This window comes from Haliotis rufescens, unplaced genomic scaffold (genome assembly GCF_023055435.1).
Source record: "Haliotis rufescens isolate VD_foot unplaced genomic scaffold, xgHalRufe1.0.p SCAF_4, whole genome shotgun sequence".
Taxonomy (NCBI): domain Eukaryota; kingdom Metazoa; phylum Mollusca; class Gastropoda; order Lepetellida; family Haliotidae; genus Haliotis; species Haliotis rufescens.
In genome coordinates, this window is record NW_025964112.1 from 1,406,144 (window position 1) to 1,432,346 (window position 26,203).

General features: G+C 40.3%; 1 protein-coding gene across 4 annotated transcripts in view; it reads right to left on the reverse strand.

Annotated features, from left to right (window-relative positions):
* The window catches only part of LOC124150359 (low-density lipoprotein receptor-related protein 1-like), a 193,127-nt gene that overhangs the window by 130,915 nt on the left and 36,009 nt on the right, over positions 1–26,203 (reverse strand). For all 4 annotated transcript variants that reach the window (XM_046522356.2, XM_046522355.2, XM_046522357.2 and 1 more), the window contains exon 2: positions 4,489–4,512. In XM_046522356.2, the coding sequence (XP_046378312.2) occupies positions 4,489–4,512 (24 nt within the window). The remainder of the gene's footprint in view (positions 1–4,488; positions 4,513–26,203) is intronic.

Genomic DNA, 26,203 nt, shown 5'->3' on the forward strand with positions numbered 1-26,203 from the left:
CCACGGCAGACTGAATCCGTTCATCCAAACAATAGTTCAGACTACAGCTTGACTCAAGCGGTAACCAAGTATAGAAATAATGTTCATGCTTGGAAGTGATGACAGTCTGAGCCTCCTCTGCCAATGTGGCTACAGTGTTTGTGTCCCCATCAAGATGCTTATGAGGCATATATACACATCAAACTTTCAAACAAAATGCGATACATCAGTGATACATTGCACACTCTTCACCTCAGTACCAAAGTTATGTAATGCAAGTTTTCATAAACTCAAAACTGGTACACCATGTTTACACCTCATCAACTAATATGTGAAGAAAGTTTCCATAAACGCCTCATGAACCACTTAAAAACACTTACATGAATGTCAACAACACATCCAGACGGATCAAAACAGACGCGTTTAGCACACAGCTTGGGGATGAGTTTCCCGTCGAATCTGTCTGACGCTCTTAACTTATAACAGGCAGTTTCAGGTAAACATTATGTCCCACCAGCATGGCAGGTGTTAAAACATGAGTGCTAAAACATCCGTTGACAGAAACCGCTGGTGCAGTGATGGTGGATCTAGTGTCAAATTACACAATACACCAGCCATCATTTTGGCAGGTTTTCTAAATATTTTCAATAGTTACGTTTAAATGTAGTTAAAAATGGTGATAAAACCATGAGAAATAATTTTTGCTAATTAGCAAACGATGTTTTCTATAAACATTCTCAAAATAACCTTGAAGCAAATGTTTGCAGTTCACTGGCAAATTTTATGCCGTTTATTTGGGGAAAGTCTACCACCTTTGTTGATGACAAACCAATCAAGGCCGTGCGGGTAACAATATCAATCATGCTTGTCAGTAGAAATGAAAAGGTTAAAGGTTAGATGAACATTATGGCAATATCCTTGAAGAAAATGTATCTTGATGACATCATTGACATTAGCATCTGACTAATCCGCATGTATTGCAACATTTGCCCCTGTATTTTGCAATACCACATTTGTGGCTTCTCGTTGCTTCATGAAATAATGTTGGTGAAACAACATACCCTCCTACTCAGCAGACTTGCCTCACAGGTGGGACTGGCAGGAATACTTCAGAACTAAAACTTTATCACTTTTGATTACTTTTTCTGAAACTCCCAAAACTTGAATTATTAAAAAAATAAAAAGATAAGTTGGTTGGTTGATTTGTTGTTTAATGCCGCACTCAGCAAAATTCCAGCTATATGATGGCGGTCTGTAAATAATCAAGTCTGGACCAGACAATCCAGTGATTAATATCATGAACATCGATTCCTTTATTCTGCCGAACCAGAAATAAGTAAAAAGTAATAAAAACTGCTTAACTGTCGTTGTCAATATAAACAAATGATTTGAAATAACATAACTAAAACCTGATGAAAATTTATCTCAGAAATGTCAAAATGCTATGAATCATGACGAATCCCCTATTACTCCACCATCTTCTTCCTTTTCCCCCTACCTACTTAACATGTTGAGGAAATCAAACATGTGACCAAGTTACAAATGTGAATATCTCTACGCCACTGAAACCAGCCACACCTAAACCTTTAGTGACAGCCACAGTATCGTAAAATGCTTTAAGATGTTGACAAAACCAGTTAGACAGTTGACAAGAACAGTTAAAGCACCAATTAGACTTTCAGAAATTTGATGAGGACACAAGTGGTCCAGTCAAGTAAGGCACCTAAATTCACTGTGCAGAGTTGTGTCCCTTTTGTGTGTCAGGATCCTATGATCAAGGGTTCAAATCCCAAACTCACCCCGATTATGATTCTTGGTTTGTCAGTACCATACCCATTGGTTTCAAGACCTGAACCACTTCCAACTTTCCTCCTACATGTCCCCATGACCATGACAGAACTGATATACTGTTCAAAGATGCTTTTAACCCAAATCACTCTTCCCACTCAGAAATGTCGACGTTTTGGAAGGGACCTAGGCACCTGTGAACTTATGACATAGTTCCTACTGCTGAGACACCCTGTTCTCTTCTCCCACACAAACTACAGAGGAATAATCAACCACTCTTTCGTCCATAATGAGAATTTCTTGTTAATTCAAAAAAATCGCTGATTGTATGAAATTGGACTGAGCAACTTCAAAAGCAGGCATGAAAAAGGTAATTGTACTGTGATGTAAAACATTTCCAGCAAATTTAGGTCCACCTTTGGTATCAATCATTGGAAGTTACAAGCAAGTCGATTTTCCAGCATGAAGCTCAGCACTCGGCCTCTCATGATCGACATCACACAACCGAAATATCTTACACAAGGCAGTAGTGGGAGTTGTCAGCGGTATCCACAAGCACATGAGGCCATGAGAGATTCTTACAAAAATTAATACTAAAAAATGTGCCAGTTTAGTAATTTTTACAAACAATAACATATTTTTCACAAACACTGCCAGTTCAGTCATTCTTACAAATATAAATACTATTTTCCAAAAGAATGAGTCAAGTTCAGAATTCTTACTAAAAAAAATGTATCCAGTTAAGCACACAAGATTCTATCGGATTTGAATGCAATTTCAGATGTTGTATTTTATACGGCTATAGTGACAGCCACCATATACTTGTCTCATACATTATTTTCTAAATGCCTTGATGATAGCATTCCTACATTAATAAACCTTTTCAAAAGCAAATTAAGCAAAAGCATTGATATGAATCAAAGGTGAAAAAACCCCAACACAAACAGCCTTTATATTCCTCATCATCAATGGCACCCAAATCTGAAATCAGGTCATATTTGCCTACAACTAGCTCTCATCTTTGAGCTGGAATACTATCAAAGTTAACTTCGTAATTCTGTTAAATACACTACAGATATTTATTCACTGGATTTGTTCATGCTCCAAAAGTCTAAAATTGGACCAACTGTCTCTATATCAATCCACAAGTTAGTTCTGTATAAGAAACACTTCCTGAACCTATCCTGATGCTGAACTCATTTATGCTTCGGGCGGTTGAAATGTGCAAGTCTTGTAAATTAGACATAAAGAAAACAAGTCAGGTCTAGACGATGTAAGCAAGAGTGTCTCCTCTCACAGAATGATCGAACATAATCCAAGTAGTGAGAAGTCCAATTATCTTTTCTTCCCTCCGGAGATGAACCAAAATGGTTTTCCATCCCTCTAATTTTAAAATGGCCGACTTTCCCATCTGCTCCAGGCCGGAGTGTTCAGATACAAATTAAGTGTGACTGAGTCAAGACCTGATGACAAAATCAAACATTACTGCACAGTCCGCCACCTGTCTCAGAAGCTGATTAGGATTGTTCGAGAAGCCAAATATATTACGGCCCTTGATTGAAGGTCAAGGGGAGCATGTGACACAAACAAACTGGAGCAGGAAGTGAAGGCCCCCAACAACAATATGCCGATCTACAGATGAGTCCGTATCACACAGTCGCAGTGGATCCTTTCAATACACACAGGTAACGACAATATGGCTGGATAACAAGAATATGTCTGGATAACAAGAATATGTCTGGATATTCAGCAATGTTCACAAAAATAATGGCTGGATAAAAAGAACATGGCTGGATAAGCAAAATGATTAGATATCCAGATTATATCTGGATAACAAGTCTCTTTTATTTTCCACCAACAAACAGCGGATGTTTTAACATCAGTGAGCCTACAGTGTTAACAGAAATGTTGTATGTCTCTGTTACAGTGAAGGCTTGTGACTTGAAGCAGTGATATGGCTTTGTGAATGAGTGAGTGAGTACTGTTTTACGCTTCTTTACGCTTCTTTAAGCAATATTCCAACAATATCATAGTGAGGACACCAGTAAAGGTCTTCCCATATGGGGAAAATTACCTGGGCCTTCTGCATGACGAGCGAAGGCTTCAACCACCTTGCTACCTAGGAACTATATTTAGGTTGTACCAGGTGCATGTCAACATGAAAACCTAGTTGCAAGAGACAAAATAAGGCTGCATTCTTGTCCCAAAAATTTACTTTTACTAATGAATTTCAATATCATGGCAGGGACACCAGAAATGGGCTTAACACTTTGTACCATGTGGAAAATCAAACCCGGGGCTTCAGCATGACGAGCAAACACTTTAACCACCAGGCTACCCTGCCATCCCTAATGATGTGATACTACCCTGCCATCCTTAATGATGTGATACTTGTATGATGAATAAAGGCAGAGAATGAAGTTACTATGGGGACCCTCATTTGTGAAATCAGTCTTACTTACAAATGTATCATTCTTCACAAATGAAAAGGCAATATGTCCCACAATGCACTAGATCGACCTTGCCAGGTTCATTAAAACATCGACATTAGCGTGATTAAAGTGGTATTAATAGCTCATTTGTCCTGCAATGATGCTGATACAGCAGTTCATCAATGGTCTGATGGACACGACCCTGTGCAATAATGCCTGTAAATACGAGCAAATCAATGCCATCTAATATACGTACAATATTAGTCGGGAACTACATGTTGGTACTCACCGTGGGGGACTCCGGCTACAGCTTCTGCAATAACAAGAAAACATTATCAAAATACAGCAAAATATAAACAAATTGCATGAAGGGAAGATGGAAGAATTGGAAAGTCTGAGTGAGTGAGTGAGTGAGTGAGTGAGTGAGTGAGTGAGTGAGTGTGAGTGAGTGAGTGAGAGGTGAATTGTTCGATAGGCATTACATAGAAGTACGGATGACAAAGTAGACACAATTTATGGGCTACAACTTCTTTAATACTGTAAAGGCGACGTTTTGGTATAGCTCCTTATACCGTTGTCAAGCAAGTCTACTTTGAGTGGAGATGAGGTGAAACGGGGTTTAACGTCGCGTCCAAGATTATTGCCCTTATATTGCGACGTGCATGCACTTGTGTGTGTGGCTGCTTGTACTAGTCCGAACGGATGCCCATTTATAGTTTTAGCCCCTTAATGCAGAGCGTCAGGCAGGGTCACAAGTACCATCTTTTAATGTCTTCTGGTATGACAGGGCCGGGGATCAAACCCCGGACCTTCCGCTCTCTGGTTGGATGCTCATGCTCTACCAAGTGATCAGGGAGGCGGTCTGTGGGGAATGGTGGCATTTTCTAGATATCATTAAATTAAAGATTTATCCTCACCGTCAAAATGAGTGATTTGCAGTTCCTTAGACATGTGGGACACCCGTACCAACCAACACACATCCCCCCTACCCCCCTGCCATGAGAACCGTTGTGGTGACATACTGATACGCCTCTATATCACCTGCACAGAAATGCTGCCATGAGAACCGTTGTGGTAACATACTGATACGCCTCTATATCACCTGCACAGAAATGCTGCCATGAGAACCGTTGTGGTAACATACAGATACGCCTCTATATCACCTGCACAGAAATGCTGCCATGAGAACCGTTGTGGTGACAAACTGATATGCCTCTATATCACCTGCACAGAAATGCTGCCATGAGAACCGTTGTGGTGACATACTGATACGCCTCTATATCACCTGCACAGAAATGCTGCCATGAGAACCGTTGTGGTAACATACTGATACGCCTCTATATCACCTGCACAGAAATGCTGCCATGAGAACCGTTGTGGTGACATACTGATACGCCTCTATATCACCTGCACAGAAATGCTGCCATGAGAACCGTTGTGGTAACATACTGATACGCCTCTATATCACCTGCACAGAAATGCTGCCATGAGAACCGTTGTGGTAACATACTGATACGCCTCTATATCACCTGCACAAAAATGCTGCCATGAGAACCGTTGTGGTAACATACTGATACGCCTCTATATCACCTGCACAGAAATGCTGCCATGAGAACCGTTGTGGTAACATACTGATACGCCTCTATATCACCTGCGCAGAAATGCTGCCATGAGAACCGTTGTGGTAACTTACTGATACGCCTCTATATCACCTGCACAGAAATGCTGCCATGAGAACCGTTGTGGTAACATACTGATACGCCTCTATATCACCTGCGCAGAAATGCTGCCATGAGAACCGTTGTGGTAACATACTGATACGCCTCTATATCACCTGCACAGAAATGCTGCCATGAGAACCGTTGTGGTGACATACTGATACGCCTCTGTATCACCTACTCCGGAACGTTATTACCATTTGGTCTTAAACACAATGAATCCACAATTGCCAGCTTTAAAGATCATACCTCTTCCCACATAAAATGAGTATCATAATCAAGTGTGTTCACCAAGCTAAGCAGCAAAGGCTTTACATCAGACCCTGGTAAGAACTAGCAGGATACAGACTAGTTGACGGCATTGATATGGTACACTGTAATGACAGGCTATTTGTTCCAGGTTTAAATACACAGCCAACCATTATGATTCCTCAATCTTAAAACAATTTAAAAAACTCTCACGGGACATGGTGACATATTAAAAGGTCATAACGCAACCAAATCACTTCGTTGCAACACTTATTTTGTAATGGCGGAGGATCCCACTCACACCATCAAAAACATATCAAGCTTTCCCCCCGAAAAACTGGTTCTGAATTGCAAAAAAAGTATCAGATACTAGTTGTGTTGGTTATTGTGAACCAAGCATTATCAAAAACCCATCCAATCAGACGATGGCTTGGAGACTTCCCATGAGCCTCTTCAACACTTGTTGTGGTGTTACTTAAATTAAAATCTGACCCTAAAGTGAATTCCCTTATTATGTAAATATAAGTGAGGGCTTTCGTTCTAGTGGGGGTAAACTTGATGAAAGTAAGTGACAAGAAAAGAAGGCCAGGTTTAGACATTAGATTTCTACAACTGTCGTCAACTCGTCGCCCTGGGTATCATTATTTGGCAAATATTCTTGGTTTTGTTACATTAACAGGAGCACGCTGTAGTGTATTTGCAAGAGACTCATCATCTAAAGAGGGTTGCAAAATGAAGTGGGCGTAAATCTCATGACAATGGTGAGGGTGGGAGGGAGTTATTTTGGTATCAATGCGTTCATCGCAACATTCCTGCTGTCATGGAAGACGACACCAGAATGGACTTCACATATTGCACAGCTTTGGGGAATGGAACCCAGGCCTTGGACATGGGAGTGACCACTCTATCCACTAGGCCACCAACCCAGACTACAATTATATACATACTTGTGAAAAGTACACATGGAGATAAGCAAACGCAGAAGATATTGGCGACCATGTTTAGAGACAAGCCAGTGGGTGAAAGCATCGATCAACAATGGACAGAATCAGGTCCAAACATAGCAACTTTCCAATTTTTGAATGATGATTAAAACAGGTCTCATTTGCCCTGAATAAAGAACATACAGATTAAAACAAAATCATGTAAGTTGACTTTCAGGATAACAGTACAGTTTGATGAAATGGGAAAAGAAATTTTTTTAAATAACCCATAAAATATTTACCAGCAGTAACATCAATAAATGTGAGTTAAAAAATGATAAAAAGTCTTGGGTCTAAAATCAGTTACTCAAATGTTCCATTCAATGGCACATGTTGCCACTTAGGTTTTGCTTTGTCAACTTGAATGTTTTCGAAAACATGTTTTGTTGCATCCATTTTGGATAATGGCTCATCCTTTGTGCTCAAAGCACTACCACCAACACCAAACACAGACCCAGGCACTTCAAAGAATAATACAATTTCTCTTGCACATATGGGCCATCAATTGATCACTAAAAACAACAAAATCCCCCCTGACTTGGGCAGTTCACAATGCCTTCCCCACGACTGGGGATAAAGACAGTCTTTGGGGGCAGTAGCTATTTTATGGGGAAAGGTTAAGATCAGAGTGATGAATCATGGCTGATTTTGCCAAAAACGATTACCCAGACCAAGGACAAAGAATTTTATGTGGCAGCAGAATGGTGCCTTTGTTTCCTATCTGGAGCATCTTGGAGTTGCTGGTTCACAGGTCACATCAGTCGAATATATCAGGCGCCTCTTGCCAACAATTCCAGAGTTTTGATCAACTGGGTATTGGCTACCAGACGTGAACATCAATGGATGACAAGTCATGTAAATACACTAATATTCGCCAAGCACAGAAACTCCAATCTCCATGGATCGTCAACATTCCCATATCCATTGACCATTTGGATGGAATAAAAGTTCATAACCCAAACCTAATTGCTCCTGCATCTCCAGCAATGCTAATGCGAGTGGTCTTGGCCCCATTCCGACACAATCAAACGGTTACACTTGTCTTGTATTGATTATAATTATGTCTCCCGCTCCCCCTCCAAAAGTTGGTCTGGATGCAGCCACAACCAAGGCTTGTCCATCTGTGCAGTATTACATTGTTGATACAGAGTCGGGTAATTAAATGGATCGGTCTCCCGAAAGTGCTGCAGTACAGATTTGTTTTCTGCTTCTCGGGAGAGCAAGTAATGAGGAATTGCAATGCTGGCCCCCCTCTTGTGTGGTGACTGAACAAAGTCCACATTCTGTAATGGATATTCCACAATAGTCTTCCCTATACCTCACATAAAAGTCCCAAGTGTCATGATCACAAGTGGGCAATGATTCATAATGATCACAAGAAGTTCATCGCAACCCTGTCTCAACTCGCCGAGCACTCACTCACAAGGCCTTTTGTGATAATAATTCTCTCAAAATTCCCATTGAAAAAATAAAATATCAATACGTGGTAACTTTCTCTTATCTATGCATGAGATGTGTGTCACTGACAATTGGAAATGTTCGTTACAACAAGTTTCTGTCGTCATGACAGCACTACACGGGACAAATATACCCCTGATTGGCTGCCAGAGCCTCATCTGCATGTTGCATAGATGAAGATAGGTACACACATGATAATCCGCTAAATCCGCAAATCAATATAAGGTGAAGACTAGATTATCTTTTATCAAATATATTTTGTACTTCTTTATTTATTGTGATGCGACGCGTTGGTATAGCTCCTCATACCATTGTCAAGCAAGAGTGAAGCAATACAGCACAATACAGGGTTAAATACATCTAATAAGGATTACCCAAAACAGAAGGAGTGTATACTTGATAGGGATTAACAAAAACAACAAAGGATAATGGGTGATTGATATAGTGACAACAGAAAGAAGCCAACTGTACGTGCCCCGACAAATATACAGTGCTCCTACTTAGGAAGCTGCGTGGCTCTATCATCATCAGTTCATGGTATCAGCCGATTACAACTGCTTCTTCTAGTTTCTGTATTATAGAACGGTTTTACTGCTAAATCTGCCTAACAATATAGAACTGTGTTTACTGCTAAATCTGCCAATCACTATAAAACTATGTTTACTGCTAAATCTGCCTTACAATATAGAACTGTGTTTACTGCTAAATCTGCCAATCACTATAAAACTATGTTTACTGCTAAATCTGCCAACCAATATAGAACTGTGTTTACTGCTAAATCTGCAAATCACTATAAAACTATGTTTACTGCTAAATCTGCCAACCAATATAGAACTGTGTTTACTGCTAAATCTGCCAATCACTATAAAACTATGTTTACTGCTAAATCTGCCTTACAATATAGAACTGTGTTTACTGCTAAATCTGCCAATCACTATAAAACTATGTTTACTGCTAAATCTGCCAACCAATATAGAACTGTGTTTACTGCTAAATCTGCAAATCACTATAAAACTATGTTTACTGCTAAATCTGCCTTACAATATAGAACTGTGTTTACTGCTAAATCTGCCAAGCACAGTTATAGAACTGTTTGTGCTAAATCAGCCAACCAATATAGAACTGTGTTTACTGCTAAATCTGCCAAGCACAGTTATAGAACTGTTTTAGTGCTAAATCAGCCAAACAATATAGAACTGTGTTTATTGCTAAATCAGCCAAGCAGTATAGAACTATCTGTTTTGTCACAAGCACAGAAATAATAGACAAAATGATTAGGTGTCTTCATTTAACCTTTCCTAGGTGTCAGAGAACAGACTTGACTGGAAACACCTGTAGCTGTATCACACAAGCATTGGATAAATATGTTTAATACACAGACACAGTGACAGCCACAAGTAGAATGGACCAGATTATCTCCTGCTAATATTTTCCACACGACTGTCCAACATGGCCATATCTATTACACATTCAGTGAATGTTGTAGAATCTCTGCTCCTCAAAGGTCATGGATGTCACTTGCAATCAGGCTGATTTCTGTACTTAACTACTGACATGAACTGATGCAAGATTGTACAAACATCATCAGGCCAGAAACTAGTTAATTTCTGAATTGAAAAGTTATGCTGTAATATAAGTTGCTAATAGCTTTTATTTTCTTAAATTTTGTGCAAATATACACCAGAAACACTTAACCATCAATTTGAGATTTGGTAAACAATCTGAAGTAGGCCCTCTCCATTCAATGTCAAACTGCCAAGAATTTTTTTCTGATACCAAAAAACATTTGTTCCAAAAAAATTCTTATTAAACAGGTCATAAAGTGCATGAAACTCTTAACAATTTCCACCTTGACAGAAAATGAACACGTATTACCAAAGAGGAAACATTTAAGTTCAGTAATTGAACAAAATAGGAAAGAAGTACTCAAAGAAATGTTTTAACTTTCTAGCCGAGCTCGCCATGCATGTAAAGTTGCTATTGGCAGCCATACTCCCAGCATGCACCAGCAAAATGGCTCTGTCGCAAGCAATCCCAGGAAATGAAGACAGAACATTATCTCGTATTAATCACCATAAAACAACAACAGCTCAAACAGTCCAACAGCTTCCACGCAGACCAACGTGCAATTGTCTCGCAACCATTGCATCAATTTACCACATTAGGCAATACTATTTATCACCCATTTCGTACATTACCACTTAAATACTGTTCATGGACAAACCGGCCCCATCCTCACAAAATTGCTCCAATAAACAATGCTCATTTGGTTGGTCATTTAATCAATATGTAAAGAACACCTTGCCTGGACCCCGCTCCATCTCCACACACTATTGCCCCAGACCTATAACCCTCATAGTTTTTGTTATAAATTGGTCTTGGCGGAGCGCGCTGAGAAGTTTGTCGCCAGACAATTGTCGTCCTTACTGAGAACGCTATCATCTGAAACTCTTCAATGTGAAAACTGAAAAGCATACTAAGTGAACATGTCTTCAGAAAAAGCGCAAGAGTCTGAGATGTATATTGTGTGTCACTGCAGCTCCACAACAAGGAGCTCAGACAGACAATAGTGCTCTAGCTAGTTAAAGACCATCACGTTAGAGACAGAAGCTATCTCTAGGAGTAGTTAGATTTCTTTTGGCTGATAAATTCAAATTACAAAGAGGAGTCGACCCTTAGGAAAACAACTGTTCATCATTGCTTATACCTGCATGAGCATCAAGTCACTCTGAAATGATTAAGTCATTGACTGTATGAACACTGAGAGAAGTTTCTTTATCGTGCGTGAAGTGCTTAAGTGAGTGAGTGAGTTTGGTTTTACGCCACTTTTAGCAATATTCCAGCAATATCACGGTGGGGGACACCAGAAATGGGTTAAACACATTGTACCCATGACAGGAATCGAGTGCGGATCTTCGTCGTGATGAGCTAATGCTTTAACCACTAGGCTACCCGACTGCCCCGCAAATTTGATGAATTGCTTGGTGATCCGATTAATGCCAGGATGCTAGGACTGATGCAAAGTCTTTACTTCATGTTCAGATTACAGGTCAAGCTCACATACAGTCAACTGTAAGGAGGGCTAAAATGAACATAATGACCAAGAGGTTGATACGGTACGTATCTCATTACTCAGATTCTCTCAACAGACCAGGCCCCTGTTTCACCTCCATCAGCTTTAAGTGCAACTACAAAAGGTCAAGAAACAAATGTGCATAAAAAATGGCAAGTTTGGTGTATTTGTACGCCATCCAAGTGATATGTTAACCTTTGAGCTGGCTGCTTGTTGGGTGCCGACCTGACAGGACTGCCAGGCAGGCGGCCAGGTTGTACCTATGTGTCAAGAGAGAGCCATGGGCAGAACATCAGGCTACAGTACAGACATACACAACCAACCCCCTCCTCACCCCACCTTGCTGCGGGTATTCCCCAGAGAACCCTCACTTGTGAGGTATTAAGGAGCCCAATGAGCTTGTCTCAAGACACATCACTCAGCACAATGTGGTTCTTCCAGACCCAATGTTGTTTCAAGCCAGTTCTATCACCTGCCTTGGTATAATTTAATTAGGAAACCAGTCATTATGAGAGCGTCTTGTAATGATCAATCCCCATCTAAATATATGTCAGGTCGTTCGTTTCAAACAATATTCTTCCACAAAATACAAGTGAGTTCTCGTGACATAAAAGAATTGTATCATTGTATGCATATGGAAAAGCTTACCAATTCCCAGCATCAAACTTGGAATGTCCTAATTTGAAGGTGAGGTGAAAAAGGGTTTAACGTCACATTCAAGATTATTGTACTTTTATGGCAACATGCAAGCATGCGTGAGTGACACTCCAGGTGCCCGTTCCACAAAGCGATCTTAGCGCTATGATTGTTGTAAGCCTATATTAAAGTATGGGAGCTACGATCATCTTAGCGCTAAGATCACTTTGTGGAATGGGGCCCTGGCCTTGTTTTAACCCCATAATGCCGAGTGCTAGGCATGGGAAACAGAAGTTCCATCTTTTAATGTCTGTTGGTAGGACATGGCTGAGGATCGAACAAATGGCCGAGGATCGAACAACCAACTGAAGGTGGTCCTCTAACTTGAATTATTTTTTAAAAACTAATACTGCTATAATTATATCTGCAATTAAAGGTGTCATATTTACATAATACAGATGAATGATTTGCTTGAAATATGTTTAATCCAACACCCTCATGAACCCCAAAAAGTGCTAGAATCTGTACTTTATTTAGAAAGTGTTGTCCCAAATATAACATTTGTTACATTTGACAACTTTCTAAATGGCACTGTGTGTTCATGACACATCAAGCTCTTAAACCGTACGTTTAGAATAGACATACCAGCAGAACCTTAACCAACTTGCTTCAACTGAAGTCCTACGTGTTACCAAAATTGGCATCTAACGCTGGAAACTTCACCTAAATGTCACATTAAGTCCTTAATCAATGTTGAGAGATACTTATCATCAGCTGAACTCCTACTGAATATTAGAAGGTTTATCTCCAGATTGAGATGTAACAACTTTAGACTAGCAACTGAATGTGGACAACACTGGAACACCCCACGTGAAGAACGATCACGCCAGTACTGCCAAGCTAAGACTGTAAACTTATGGAGGAGGAATATCACGTGTTATTACTGTGTGATAAACACAATAAGGCAAGGGAGGCATGTTTTGATGAACTCTGCGTTTACCAGCCCACCCACCCCAGTTGTGGAGTTTATATCTCTGATGTCCACTGATTGCACAAGAACCCATCAATGTACTGGCCTAGTTATATCAAGAGTTTCAAAAATCTGTCTCTCTAACAACGTTTAATGTACAAACTATCTAGACGTTCCCAGATAACAATACAGCTTTGTATGCATGAAATTTATCCTGTATCCTTTTGTGTTATGGGCCAGAAGCCGTGAACACAGAATAAACTCTGTCTGTCTGTCTGTGTGTCTTACCAATGCCGGCTGGTATTTGCAGGTTAGTGTTTGGACTCACTAGTCATATGACAATATATTCTTATATTCCCCCAGCCGACAATATATTCTTATATCCCCAGCCGACAATATATCCTTATATCCACCACTTGACAATATATATCGTTATATCCACCACTTGACAATATATATCGTTATATCCACCAGTCAACAATGTATCCTTATATCCAGCACTAGAGACTATATTTTTACATCCACCACCCGAAAAACTATTTCGATCCAGCAATGTTCCAGAACATTACATACATACAACACCATAAACACAAACGAGACATACAAATCTATTTTTAAGCATTACAAAAAGTCGTCAAGCAATAAAAACTCCCAGAAGCGACAAGTAAGTTCGAGAGTGCATCATGCACATTGTCCATGCACCGAACCTCATCCCGTACCCCTGGGCACTGCCAATTTATTTCAGTTTATGTCATAAGAGCAATTTCATGTCTGGCACCAAGTTCTTCTACAGGGGCAACAGTCCAAGGGATCCACTGTGATGTTCATGTCCATCAAAGGGCAGGCAAGATGTCAACAGCCAAAATACAGATCCATCAGTTTTGCCGCTGTCAGACTCCATGCCTCCTTGGAATGGAAACAAGCCAAAAATCATCCCTGAAGTGGCCCGGGTCTGTGGTCGGCAGATGGTGAAATGTGATGGAAAGGATATACAGGAAATCATGGCAAACATCACGGAAGTAGAAAACAATCTTTCGGTGACTGACGTCTACAGCCGATGCTGCCTGTGTTGTAATGCCATTACTGTCTCTACCCATGCAGGTAAGTAACGAACCTGAGGGACGGTTGATTAACTTCAACGCACCAGAACATTCCAGGCAAATTGCTACCCCTGAATTGTAACACAGCAAGACTTTCTGGACAAAAGAAAGAAGGTAACAGTACATTCCAGTTCAATACAATCTGCTTTGACTGTTCATGCAAACAATGAAATGAGTGAGTGAGTATGGTTTTACGCCGCTTTTAGCAATATTCCATTGGGTTTACTAAATGTACTGAGGGGGTGTACATTCTCTGTGTTGTGTGGGTGTCCACGTGTCTGTGGGGGTGGTTACTAAATGTACCAATGGGGTGTACATTCTCTGTGTTGTGTGGGTGTCCACATGTCTGTGGGGGTGGTTACTAAATGTACCAATGGGGTCTATATTCTCTGTACTGTGGATGGCTGTAATTATCTCCACAAGAGCTGAGCCAACCAGACTTTTACTATCAGGACTCATTTCAGCCACAAGGGCAAGCTAGCAAAACATCTTGAAAGACTATTTCACATCTGTGCTTATCAAAGAAAGACTACAGTCACCCACAAAATGCTGAAACTGCAGCGACTGAATGAAGGCAATACAGAAGACGAGAAGGGATGTCCTTTGAGTAACATGCTATTTCTTGATCAAAGGAAGATGATGAAAGTCAGAAATGTTTAAATATATATATAAATGTTCACTCTACCCGAATATTATGCACTTCCTAACTTTCATTAACTAGAGAATCTTCTTATTACAAGAAACATGAAAAAACTTTAAGATCTATCACGATTCATTAGCATCCTGCCAAGTGAGGTCAGCATCTTGCTATCTTGATATGTATTTATTAAGCCAAGTAATTTGTTCGTGATAACATTTAAGTGTGATAAATTTGTTGAAGAAAGAACATTTGTCTATGATTTGGTACTCTTGTACCACGGAGGGTGATCTTAAGAGAATAAAAACCTTTGCACCTTTTAACAAGGGTGAAAAACATCATGAGAGCAAGTACATCTCATTGATGGCAAGTACATCTCATTGAGAGCAAGTACATCTTATTGGGAGCAAGTACATCTTATTCCTGTAACTATTAACAACCTTTAAGAACAGTCAGTAATGAGGGCACAAAGGTGACCGCTAAGTCCGATTGTCACAGTGTGACGCTTGATTACACAGGCAAATGAAGAGATGGGAAACAATGAGGACTATCCCTGCACGGCAGCAATACTGACCACCCAATCCCTGGGATCCGAACTGAACGTAATCTCATGGGGAAACCAACCAAGACCCCTCCAATATACACAAGTGCATCAGTACCATCATGGAGAACCCTGAACATCCTGGTTAGACTCGGTCTTCAGCAACCCATGTTTGTCCTTAGAGGCGACTAACGGGATCCGGTGATCAGGCTAACTGAATTAGTTAATGCATGTCATCATATCCCAGTTACGTAGAACGATGCTCATGATGTCAATCGGTGGAGTGACTCGATTATTCACAGACCGCACGGCATGGATCGTTGCTCCTAATATCTATCATTGATTGTCTGGTCAATATATGGGCTGCTGTCACATAGCTTGAATAATGCTGGGTGCAGCGTTAAACAACACACAAACAAAACAAACAATCATGCAACATTCTCCCCTAGCATGGCAGATGCAGCAGAGCAGATGCAGAACAGTCACAGCACTCCAGAAGTAGAGCAATGGAATACGCCACGGCACCAAGGGGATAACACAGGTCATACAGTCGTGACCAGGGGTCTGGAAAATTTAAAATCCCAATCGGACATTTGCATTTAGGCCACGCCCCCTTCAAATAGCGTATTTTAGTACGACTTTTCACACACATTACAAGTTTACGTATTCATAATATGATGAATTATTAATTGTTTCAATTTAAATTGTTTAATTCACCGGACAATTAATAACAAATAATATCATTTTAGATTTACATGGAAAACATACGTTTGTTTCTGTTATAATAACGATCTGTTAACGTAGTGAACGGTCTAATTAATATTCATGAGTTATATTCATGAGTCTGCTCAAGTGTACGTGTTGTAACATTTGGATCGAGACTATCAGCAATCAAAACAAACAAAGCTTGTCAGTGTAGTTAGGCTAATCTTCATTGTGTTGCAACTGCAGACAGAAACTGCTCAGTCCTAACTGTTGATCATGTCCGGTCAAAATTTAAGAATGTCCGGACAATACTTTTTAAAATGTCCGGTAAGCAATATTTTAAAACAGACATTTGAGATTCCCAATCGGACATGTCCGGCGCATATGACGGTTTCCGGACCCCTGGTCGTGACAGTAACTTCAGCATAAACCGACTGTAAAGTAACATGACCACAATAATACCTGGTGACTACACATGGGGGAATGTCCTTCTTATCTCTTTTAATGATAGTTTAACAAGCCTCCTGCTTCTCACATTTCCAGACACCCGAACCTTAAAAAGTATAAATAAATGACACAAATACCCCAGAAATCGTAGCCATCAGCAAACAAGCAGGTCAAATGTCACCAATTATCCCCCCCACACCAGGTTTCCCTGTGGGTATATTTCAGTGTGGCCTTCTCCTTCCTGGGCAGTCCGCCCCACCAGCCACGGGACATTCTTGTAGCAAGCCTGCCAGGGTTTTCATTAACTCTGTCAGGTCCAGTCCCCATCAGCGAGAACCCATGGGTGATAGGACAAATACCCTGGGGTTATTCTGGTTCAAAACATCTCCACACAGAGGACTCCCACCCGCTGTTTGACAAAATGGTTGACGGGTCACCTGACAAAACCAAACACAGCCAATTGTGTTTCTGTCTCTTCCTTTGTTGATAATTAATGGTTTCCATCTTGTATCTGATCTCCTTAGTCCTCATGGTCTGTCACAGAGCTTATATCATGTGTATTCAACTGTTGCAGATTTGAGACTTTTCAATCATGATTGTACACTCTTATATGAATGTAATTCATTGCATACTGCTTAAAGTATGCCAGATGTTTGTTGTTTACGCTGCACTCAGCAATATTCCAGCTATAGGACGGTAGCCCATAAATCGACCAGACAATCCAATGATAGCTATTATGGGCAACGATCCATGCCATCAGGGTATGGTGACATGCAATCAAACCAAGTAACAGAGCTACAGAGGGTGAAGTACATCTTGTCAAATGGTCTGGACAATATCTGGTCAGCCGGTCTGGGTACATATCTGGTCAACTGGTCTGGGTGCCATTGCACAAAGTGATCTTAGCGCTAAGGTGATCGCAACTCCCATACCTTGACATAAGACTTACAACAGTCGTAGTGCTAAGGTTGTTTTGTACAACGGCACCCTGGACAATATTGTAGCTGTGCTCCGTGCCAGCTTGTGTGGGTCAAGAGCCACCTGGTGGTATGACCTGCCCGGGAACCAGTAACTTGGTTAGCATGTCCCCAGGGTGTCATCATCCCAGTGCCAACTCCCTGGGGGTGGGGGGATCAAGTCATTAGTGTGAGAAATCCCCTAGTAGAGACTTTGGTAGCTATAGTCAAGGCTGCAGCATCGTCATCGGGAACACAGGGATAGTGGGATATGTGTCACTTCCCCTAGGAGAGACTTTGGCAGCCACAGACAAGACTGCAGGGATATGGGAATCACTGCCTGTTCATAATGACAACATGCCCAGTGTTTTTAGCTTACATGGTGGAACAGCCCCCTAACCTTTGGTCAACCAACTGCTTACAAGTGGATAAAGTGGTTAACATGCAGGATTTTGCCGACTGCCAAGATGGGTGATCGTGATATCGACCACTGGTCAATGTCTGCTCAATGTCAGTATTAATTTGGGAACATAATCATCGTGCAAGGTAATTAGTTATCCTTGCACAAGAAAAGCAAAGGCATCATAGACATGTACCATCAAACCGGGTAAATAAATACCAAGACATGTACCATCACACCGGGTAAATAAATACCAAGACATGTACCATCACACAGGGTAAAAAAATACCAAGACGTACCATCACACCGGGTAAATAAATACCAAGACATGTACCATCACACAGGGTAATAAATACCAAGACATGTACCATCACACAGGGTAAATAAATACCAAGACATGTACCATCACACCAGGTAAATAAGTACCGACATGTACCATCACACCCGGTAAATAAATACCAAGACATGTACCATCACACAGGGTAATAAATACCAAGACATGTACCATCACACAGGGTAAATAAATACCAAGACATGTACCATCACACAGGGTAAAAAAATACCAAGACATGTACCATCACACAGGGTAAATAAATACCAAGACATGTACCATCACACAGGGTAATAAATACCGACATGTACCATCACACCAGGTAAATAAGTACCGACATGTACCATCACACCCGGTAAATAAATACCAAGACATGTACCATCACACAGGGTAATAAATACCAAGACATGTACCATCACAGGGTAATATATACCAAGACATGTACCAGGTGGCATGTATTGCGACAGGTTTCAAAGAGTGTGTTATGTTGCTTATCATACCCCCGCTGATGTCATCTCATTTCAGAGACTTCATGCAGGAAAAACCAACACTCTACAGACAGTGGAGTCCTACTTCTACATACAACTCACTGTGGCCCAGATTCTCGATCAGTCACAGCATCTAATTGTACAACATGGTACCTCATAAATCCAGAGACTTGAGATAGCTTTCTCATATTTATGACGTTATTTAAAGTAACCACAATAGGATTACCGCCATCATGCAGGCTGTTTTACGAGATGTTACCGGCCGTGGATCCTAGTCACAGACATAATCACTAGACATGAGATCACGATATAAACTTCTCTCCCTCATCAAATGGCAAGTTGTTTTAACGAGTGTTCTCTACTGTGCCTAAGTATTTTATCTTCCTAAAATAGTCAAGTCTCGAGTCTCACCATCTGGTGATAGTGTCTAGCATAACTATGATACAGTATAATATACTTCTCATATACTGACATAATATAACTATGATACTGTCTAAAATAACTCACAAATTGACATTGTCAAATATAACTCAAATCCAGTGACATGGTCACGTATAACTCGGTGTCTGTCTGATCTGGGTGATACAATCTCGTATACCACCAGCAATGATGTTAGCCTATCACGATGCTCTGAGTCACAACAATGTGATACTCACAGATGCAGCTCAGGTAGAAATAGATAGTAACTGAAATCCACAAACCAGAAAGCTTATAAAACAGCAGCTGTACAAGCAAACAATGAAATGATGTGTTCACAGTGACGTTTGCCATACCAAAGCAGTGTCCGAAATAACTGCCTGCACGTGGCAGGTAACTTTTCAGGCAGGCTGCATGAAATTTTCCTCTACCTGACCAACTGTCTGGCAGATACATTTAAGACTACCTTACATACTTACTTTATCAAAGCTACTCGTAGATTCTCAAGTAATTGTTTGCGTTAATCAACTGAATCAAGATGCTATTTGTTTCATTTTTTTGCGATTTTTCAGTATTCATAATGTCTGAATGCGGGCAGGTGCCTTTGAATATGGGCAGGCAACATTTATGGCAACATAATGTCTTGTTGGGTTTTAAAAAATATCAATCACTGTACCAAAGTAGTACCAAGAGATGACATACATCCCCCTCCAGTGGGTCCCATCACTCCATCACTCACTCACTCACTCACTCTCTCACTCAAGGAGACCAGTCTAACATGACCCAGCAAGGGTTAACCTCACCAGATTCTGGGATGGCATAATGAAGGATAGAGGGAAACAATGGTACGTGTTATTACGATAGATAATGCTTAGAAATAACAAACACACTCATGTAATGAATTACCACCAGGCAAGACAAGTAGTTCTCTTTGCTGGAGCAGTTCACATATTGTCAGCATATATTGGACTTCTATAGGATATATTGTGGGCCATTCAGTCTGATCTCTTAGTATCAGCTTTATGTGTGGAGTGGAATGGAGTGGAGTTCAGTGGAGTGCTTAAGTGAGTGAGTGAGTATGGTTTTACGCTGCTTTTGGCAATATTTCAGCAGTATCACGGCGGGGGACATCAGAAATGGGCTTCACACATTGTACCCATGTCAGGAATCGACCCCGGGTCTTCTGTGCGACGAGCAAACACTTTAACCACTAGGCTACCCCCTGGGCCCTGGAGTGCTTAAAGCAAAATCAGTCAGCTTAGGACTGTGGAGAGCTGGACAAAGGTTCAATCATATAGATGGAAGTTTCTGCAGATTCCACTTTGTGATATTTTCATAAAATAAGGAGTTCCTGTGGTGGTTGATGTTTTCGCTGTAGCATGTTGCCTATGGACCCCTGTAGATTGATGTTCATGACATCAGTCACTGGACTCCCTGGCCTACATTCGATTATTTACAGACTCCGGTCATACATATAACTGGAATATTGCTTAGTGTGAGGTAAGCAACAAACAAACCGATGGACCCCCTCATTCTCTGTCCTTATACCAGAGATATGACAAGGACCCACGACTTTCATTCATAATTTCAATCACTGATTCACTGACACAACGAATTCCATTAAATTTAAAGTTTTATTATAAGTTTTCTGCTTTTCTGCATTTATTGTATTTTTAGAATGCAGTTGTTCTTCAATCAGATTGCGACACTGTTTTCTGAAGAACAAGACTTGACATTACACCCAGCATTCTAGCGAGTGCCTGTAGCCTTCCTCCCTAAACTCTCTATGATGGTGATTTATTAAGGCAGCAACTGCTTCCACTGCCATGGTCAGAACTGGCTCAGGACCCCACTACCTCCTTCAGACGGCAATACAACATTCAAACAATAAATCTTTCCGGTGAAGATCCTCCGAGCCCAGCGTAATGCCTGTCTGGTTTGCCCACACTTCACCACTTCCGACACCGTGCGTATTCGGACAAAAGAACAGCGCCCGGTGGTCACTTCTGTCCCCATCCCGGAAATGATCAGGGAAGCAAAGGTACCAATACAGATTTACTGGGACTTACTTAGACGGATCAATGAGGGACTCACAATATGGATGCAGATGTCAATACACTAACCTGAGACAAGTCTGATGAAAATAAATCTGCTGATAAATATTGAGACCAGAGGGGTCACCATGAAACCAACTTGGCAGCAATTGTAGTCTGAATAACCACCTATCTGCCGAATCTGTGTCTTAAGAAGCCAGATATATCTGGAGTCTGGCGACCTAGTTAATGAAGCAGGTCTCTTCAAAACATTCACTACAATCTGCTGTTGGCGAAAAAAGATTCAAGAAGTCAACAGAAACTGTGTGACTCATACACTATCTATGTGCAATGTGATAAAATTAATTCAGTTTTTAATAGTACATTGACATGGAAAAAAATAAATCTGACCACAAAGCATAATATCATGTAGAACAGATGAATAAACTGTCCATGGTTTATTCATAAACAATTATCCATATCTGATAGCAAGGGTTCATTTCTAAATCAATATCTTCAAAATCTAAAACTGCAATGTAAATAATATGCATGAGAATATTTCTACACCTACCATCATGACCATATTGACACAGTTGGGTGAATTGTCAATTCAGTCATTCAAATTCTACAAACACGGTAAGCTGTTACGGAACAGCCAGCCTTGGTAACATTAAGCAAGGCAATTTATAAAGGGTTTATAGGGGAGAGTTACATAAACATGTCTGAGGGACTTGACCACATTACAGAGGGAGATTAATGCACACCCTTGACTATGGGTGTCTCCACGACACTAATAACTCAGAGAGGGCTCCTATATACAGCGACAGTTCATAATCCAGTCTTCGTTGTATTCCACGATTCCGCAGAATATTTTGCAGAAATGCCCACTTCTTGCAGAAATGTGCCTATCTTGCAGAAAATCACCTTTCATACAGAACTCAGAACATTTTTCTGCCGCAGAATTTATAAATGTTTTTGGGCCGCGGAATACAACAGGGACGACTAACCAGCTGAATATTTCCTGCCTACTGAGAATTGTTAATGCACCCTACCAAACTAGAACCAAGCACACAATTCTTGGATTGTCTTACGATCAGATGTGTTGATATAAAAAAAAGAAAACAAACAAACAACATAAGGAATCTCCAAATCTCACAAAGACTTGTGACAAACAATATTTGAGTCAAATAGATATTGAGTTTGCTACATGCTTTACAGAGGTTGTCCAAGATTCTAGGACATGACACTGTGTGTTCAGACGTGTATCTCAGTTGCATGATTAGCGATCATGTGTCTGACACTAATTTGTCAACATTGTTGATGAGATGTTTGGATGAAACCAACAACAGGGTGTGAAAGAAACTAGAAATTATTTTGAAAACTAAAAAGCCAATGAGCTGGGACTGCACGGTCTCAGTGGAATACCAATATACTGCAATATGCTTATCAAGGATAAGAAATTCCTTATTGTTTCTGCTACACTTACAGTGTATCGGTTAAAATATATAGAACAAGTTTCATATTATTTGCATTGTTTAAACAAAAATCTACACAGAAATTCATTCACAAATGACGTTTCCCTTCGAAACTGATTGACAAAATGGAGGAAATGCGGAGGTGATTCCTTTCTCATAGTGGCAGCAACGATGGCATCATGAAATTTACCAATAAAACAGGATCTGCTTGTGCCAATAAAAAAGGATCTGCTGGTACAATCAGTCTCAGTCAGTCAAACACTTTAGCTCCCAATATATCGCAACACATATTACAATACAATTTTCTTATTAGTACCCAGTCCTTAACAATAATTTATGAATCTGTTAGCTTTATAATTTCTTCTGGAGCAGACAAACCACTGCTGACTGTGCATGAATCAAACCCAGTCATCTTAGCGATGACACACCAAATCAGCATGGTCCACAATGAGCATTCATTATAAGCACCAATTCCCCACTGAGCAGCATATCCTTAGCATGAGAACCTGTACTGGGTCTTGATGTAGCCTCTGAACAGCCCTGTATTGAAACTCTGTAGTTTATCATAGACTTTCAACTGTCTTACCTTGTGAGCATGACCCATGCTCTGAACAGCCCTGTATTGACACTCTGTAGTTTATCATAGACTTTCAACTGTCTTACCTTGTGAGCATGGCCCATGCTCTGAACAGCCCTGTATTGACACTCTGTAGTTTATCATAGACTTTCAACTGTCTTACCTTGTGAGCATGGCCCATGCTCTGAACAGCCCTGTATTGACACTCTGTAGTTTATCATAGACTTTCAACTGTCTTACCTTGTGAGCATGGCCCATGCTCTGAACAGCCCTGTATTGACACTCTGTAGTTTATCATAGACTTTCAACTGTCTTACCTTGTGAGCATGGCCCATGCTCTGAACAGCAGATTATTCAAGGATACTGACAACGTGAGTGAGATTAATTATTTTCATTGAGACAAAGGACAAATCCAATGTGTCTGTGTTCATTGCCTAGTTGTATGATGTGACAAGCATTATCCAAATTCCTAAAATATTTGTTACCACGCCTAACGGCTCACAGTCTGATTAGTTTTATACAAACTAGCAGTCCAATTCACACTTCACTGGTCCAAGCAAGTGGAATTTTATCTAACCTCTTTTCAGTGACTACTTAACTTCTTAGAGACTATTCTACTTCAAAAATATTAAAGTTCCATATTGGACTGATGTTTGCAATTGTCTAACATGGTGAATAGACTCTTGACTTCACGGAACAATTACAGAATGAGGTTAAAAAAGAAACGCTTGAGGGTGAGGGCTTCACTTGTCAACTTCGATGCAGCATTACTAGTTGTGAAGCAAATAGTACCCGGCGTTCCCCCCACACTTCGGCCATGATTGTTGACTCAGGCCGGATGCCTCTCATGCAACTTTAACAGATGTCAATTAATCAATGACACATTAATATTCTTGTGCACTGACCAAATCTCTTCTGTTCTCTCACTGACTACACATGCCCACGGCAAAACTTTGATATGTAACTTCGAAAAAACTCAGAAAAAATGTCTGGCTGCACAGCAAAGGGTTAACCGTTAAATATATGGCCATGTCAGTTGCAACAAGCATGATGTATCTATTTGTAAGGCATAGAAGAAGCAACACAGGGATTATATGTATTCTCCATTAATGACAACATTCCGCCCTGCTGGAGATTGCCATTGGAGTCTAACCCTATAGATCTGGGAGACAGCTTGTAAAGAACATTGAAAAACATAATAAAATCCATGGACGTCCCACAGTATGACCATTAATCTCTTGCTATTTAAAGACAAAATAATGTAATTTATTATTCATTTTTTCTAATAGGAGACTAAAGAGTAACTACTCCAATTATTTTCAGGAGCTAATGCTCTTCTTTAGTTTTTAACACCAATCTCCTTCGCGAGTGTAAGGACGAGAGAATTTCAGTGAATGCAAATGATGGCCTCCTAGTGAACACGAGTCTGGAACAAATGCTTCCAAAAGAAGAAATAAAGACATTTAACAAAGCTAGTTAAACATGAGCTCCTCAATTTTTTTATAATAAAATCAATACTCCAGAAAATTCCTCTAATGACCGAGCTGTCTGCCTGAGTTGGAGAGGGATTAATCTCATGCAATATACCATAAAGATTTCCTAAAATCTTGGAGGTCATTTGGGGATTATAGCGATCCGAGACTGGACACAATCACCATCCGAGACTGGCAGACACAAAAACTGGGTTTGAGGAACTCTATAACCTTCATCTGACACTTGTAGATTTATATCTCAGACAAGAATTTGGAGAAAGACAGATTGCTGTCAACAAAAACTCTAATGCATCTCTGCAATATTAGTGATGGCCATCTTTTTTACCAAGCCATTTACAATCTTCCAGGGGAAATAAAATCAATTGATGAGCATCTTTATGACAGTGAACATTTTTTTTACCTCGAGTATTCAGTCAGGGTAAAAGTTGTTAAAATAATGTTCAACTTCAGAAATATGGCATGTACCCCCTATGAGCAACAGAAGCAATAGGCTAGAGAGAGATTAATGAAAAAAAGTAATCAATTAATCTCCTGAGTTCTTGAGGACACCTCCTCATCAAATGCACTGTGATGAGAATATGTCAAAGAGGAATGTCACTCAGGAAAAACAGAACAAGCCAAAAACTCCACACGAGACAATAACATAAATCGTGATAATGAAACTATTTTTTCGTGAGGAAGAGAATTTTAGGAAGGCAACTCTTTCTCCCTCGTCATTCTCTTTCTTACGTGCATCACTTCTAAATGCCTTTCAAAGACTTATTACTTTGTGTTTTGTCACACAACATTTGCAGACATAGAACTACATTTATTCTACTTGAGTGGATTCAAACCCAGACTTCTAATGTGATGAGCAATCACATTAGCCACTTGGCCGTTGAACAACAACTTCAGATCAAGACAATAGGTCACAACTGCTAGCTAACAAACACCACAGTGCCATATGTACTCCACCATAAATAACAATCTATTCTGAACCCAAAATATCATGCATTTATTCCCGGAGATACTATTTGAAGTCCAGTTAGTGTCTCCCCTGTGCATTGATGTCATCCTGGAGGCAGGGAATCTGACAGGTCACTGAAGGGCCTGCTGTATTTCCATCACTCAGATTAGCAATAGTAATATCACAGGAGTCTGTAATTTCAAACCACAGGACCAAATGGTGACTGTGTTCGCATTACAAGTCTCTAGCTGTACTCTATTTCCATCGTCAATCTCCTACAACATACAGAGTCATCTAGTTCCTTGCGTCAAGCCAGTTCTTTAGATACACATGTACACCTTTACCTTTACCAGTCAACTATAGAGATGAGC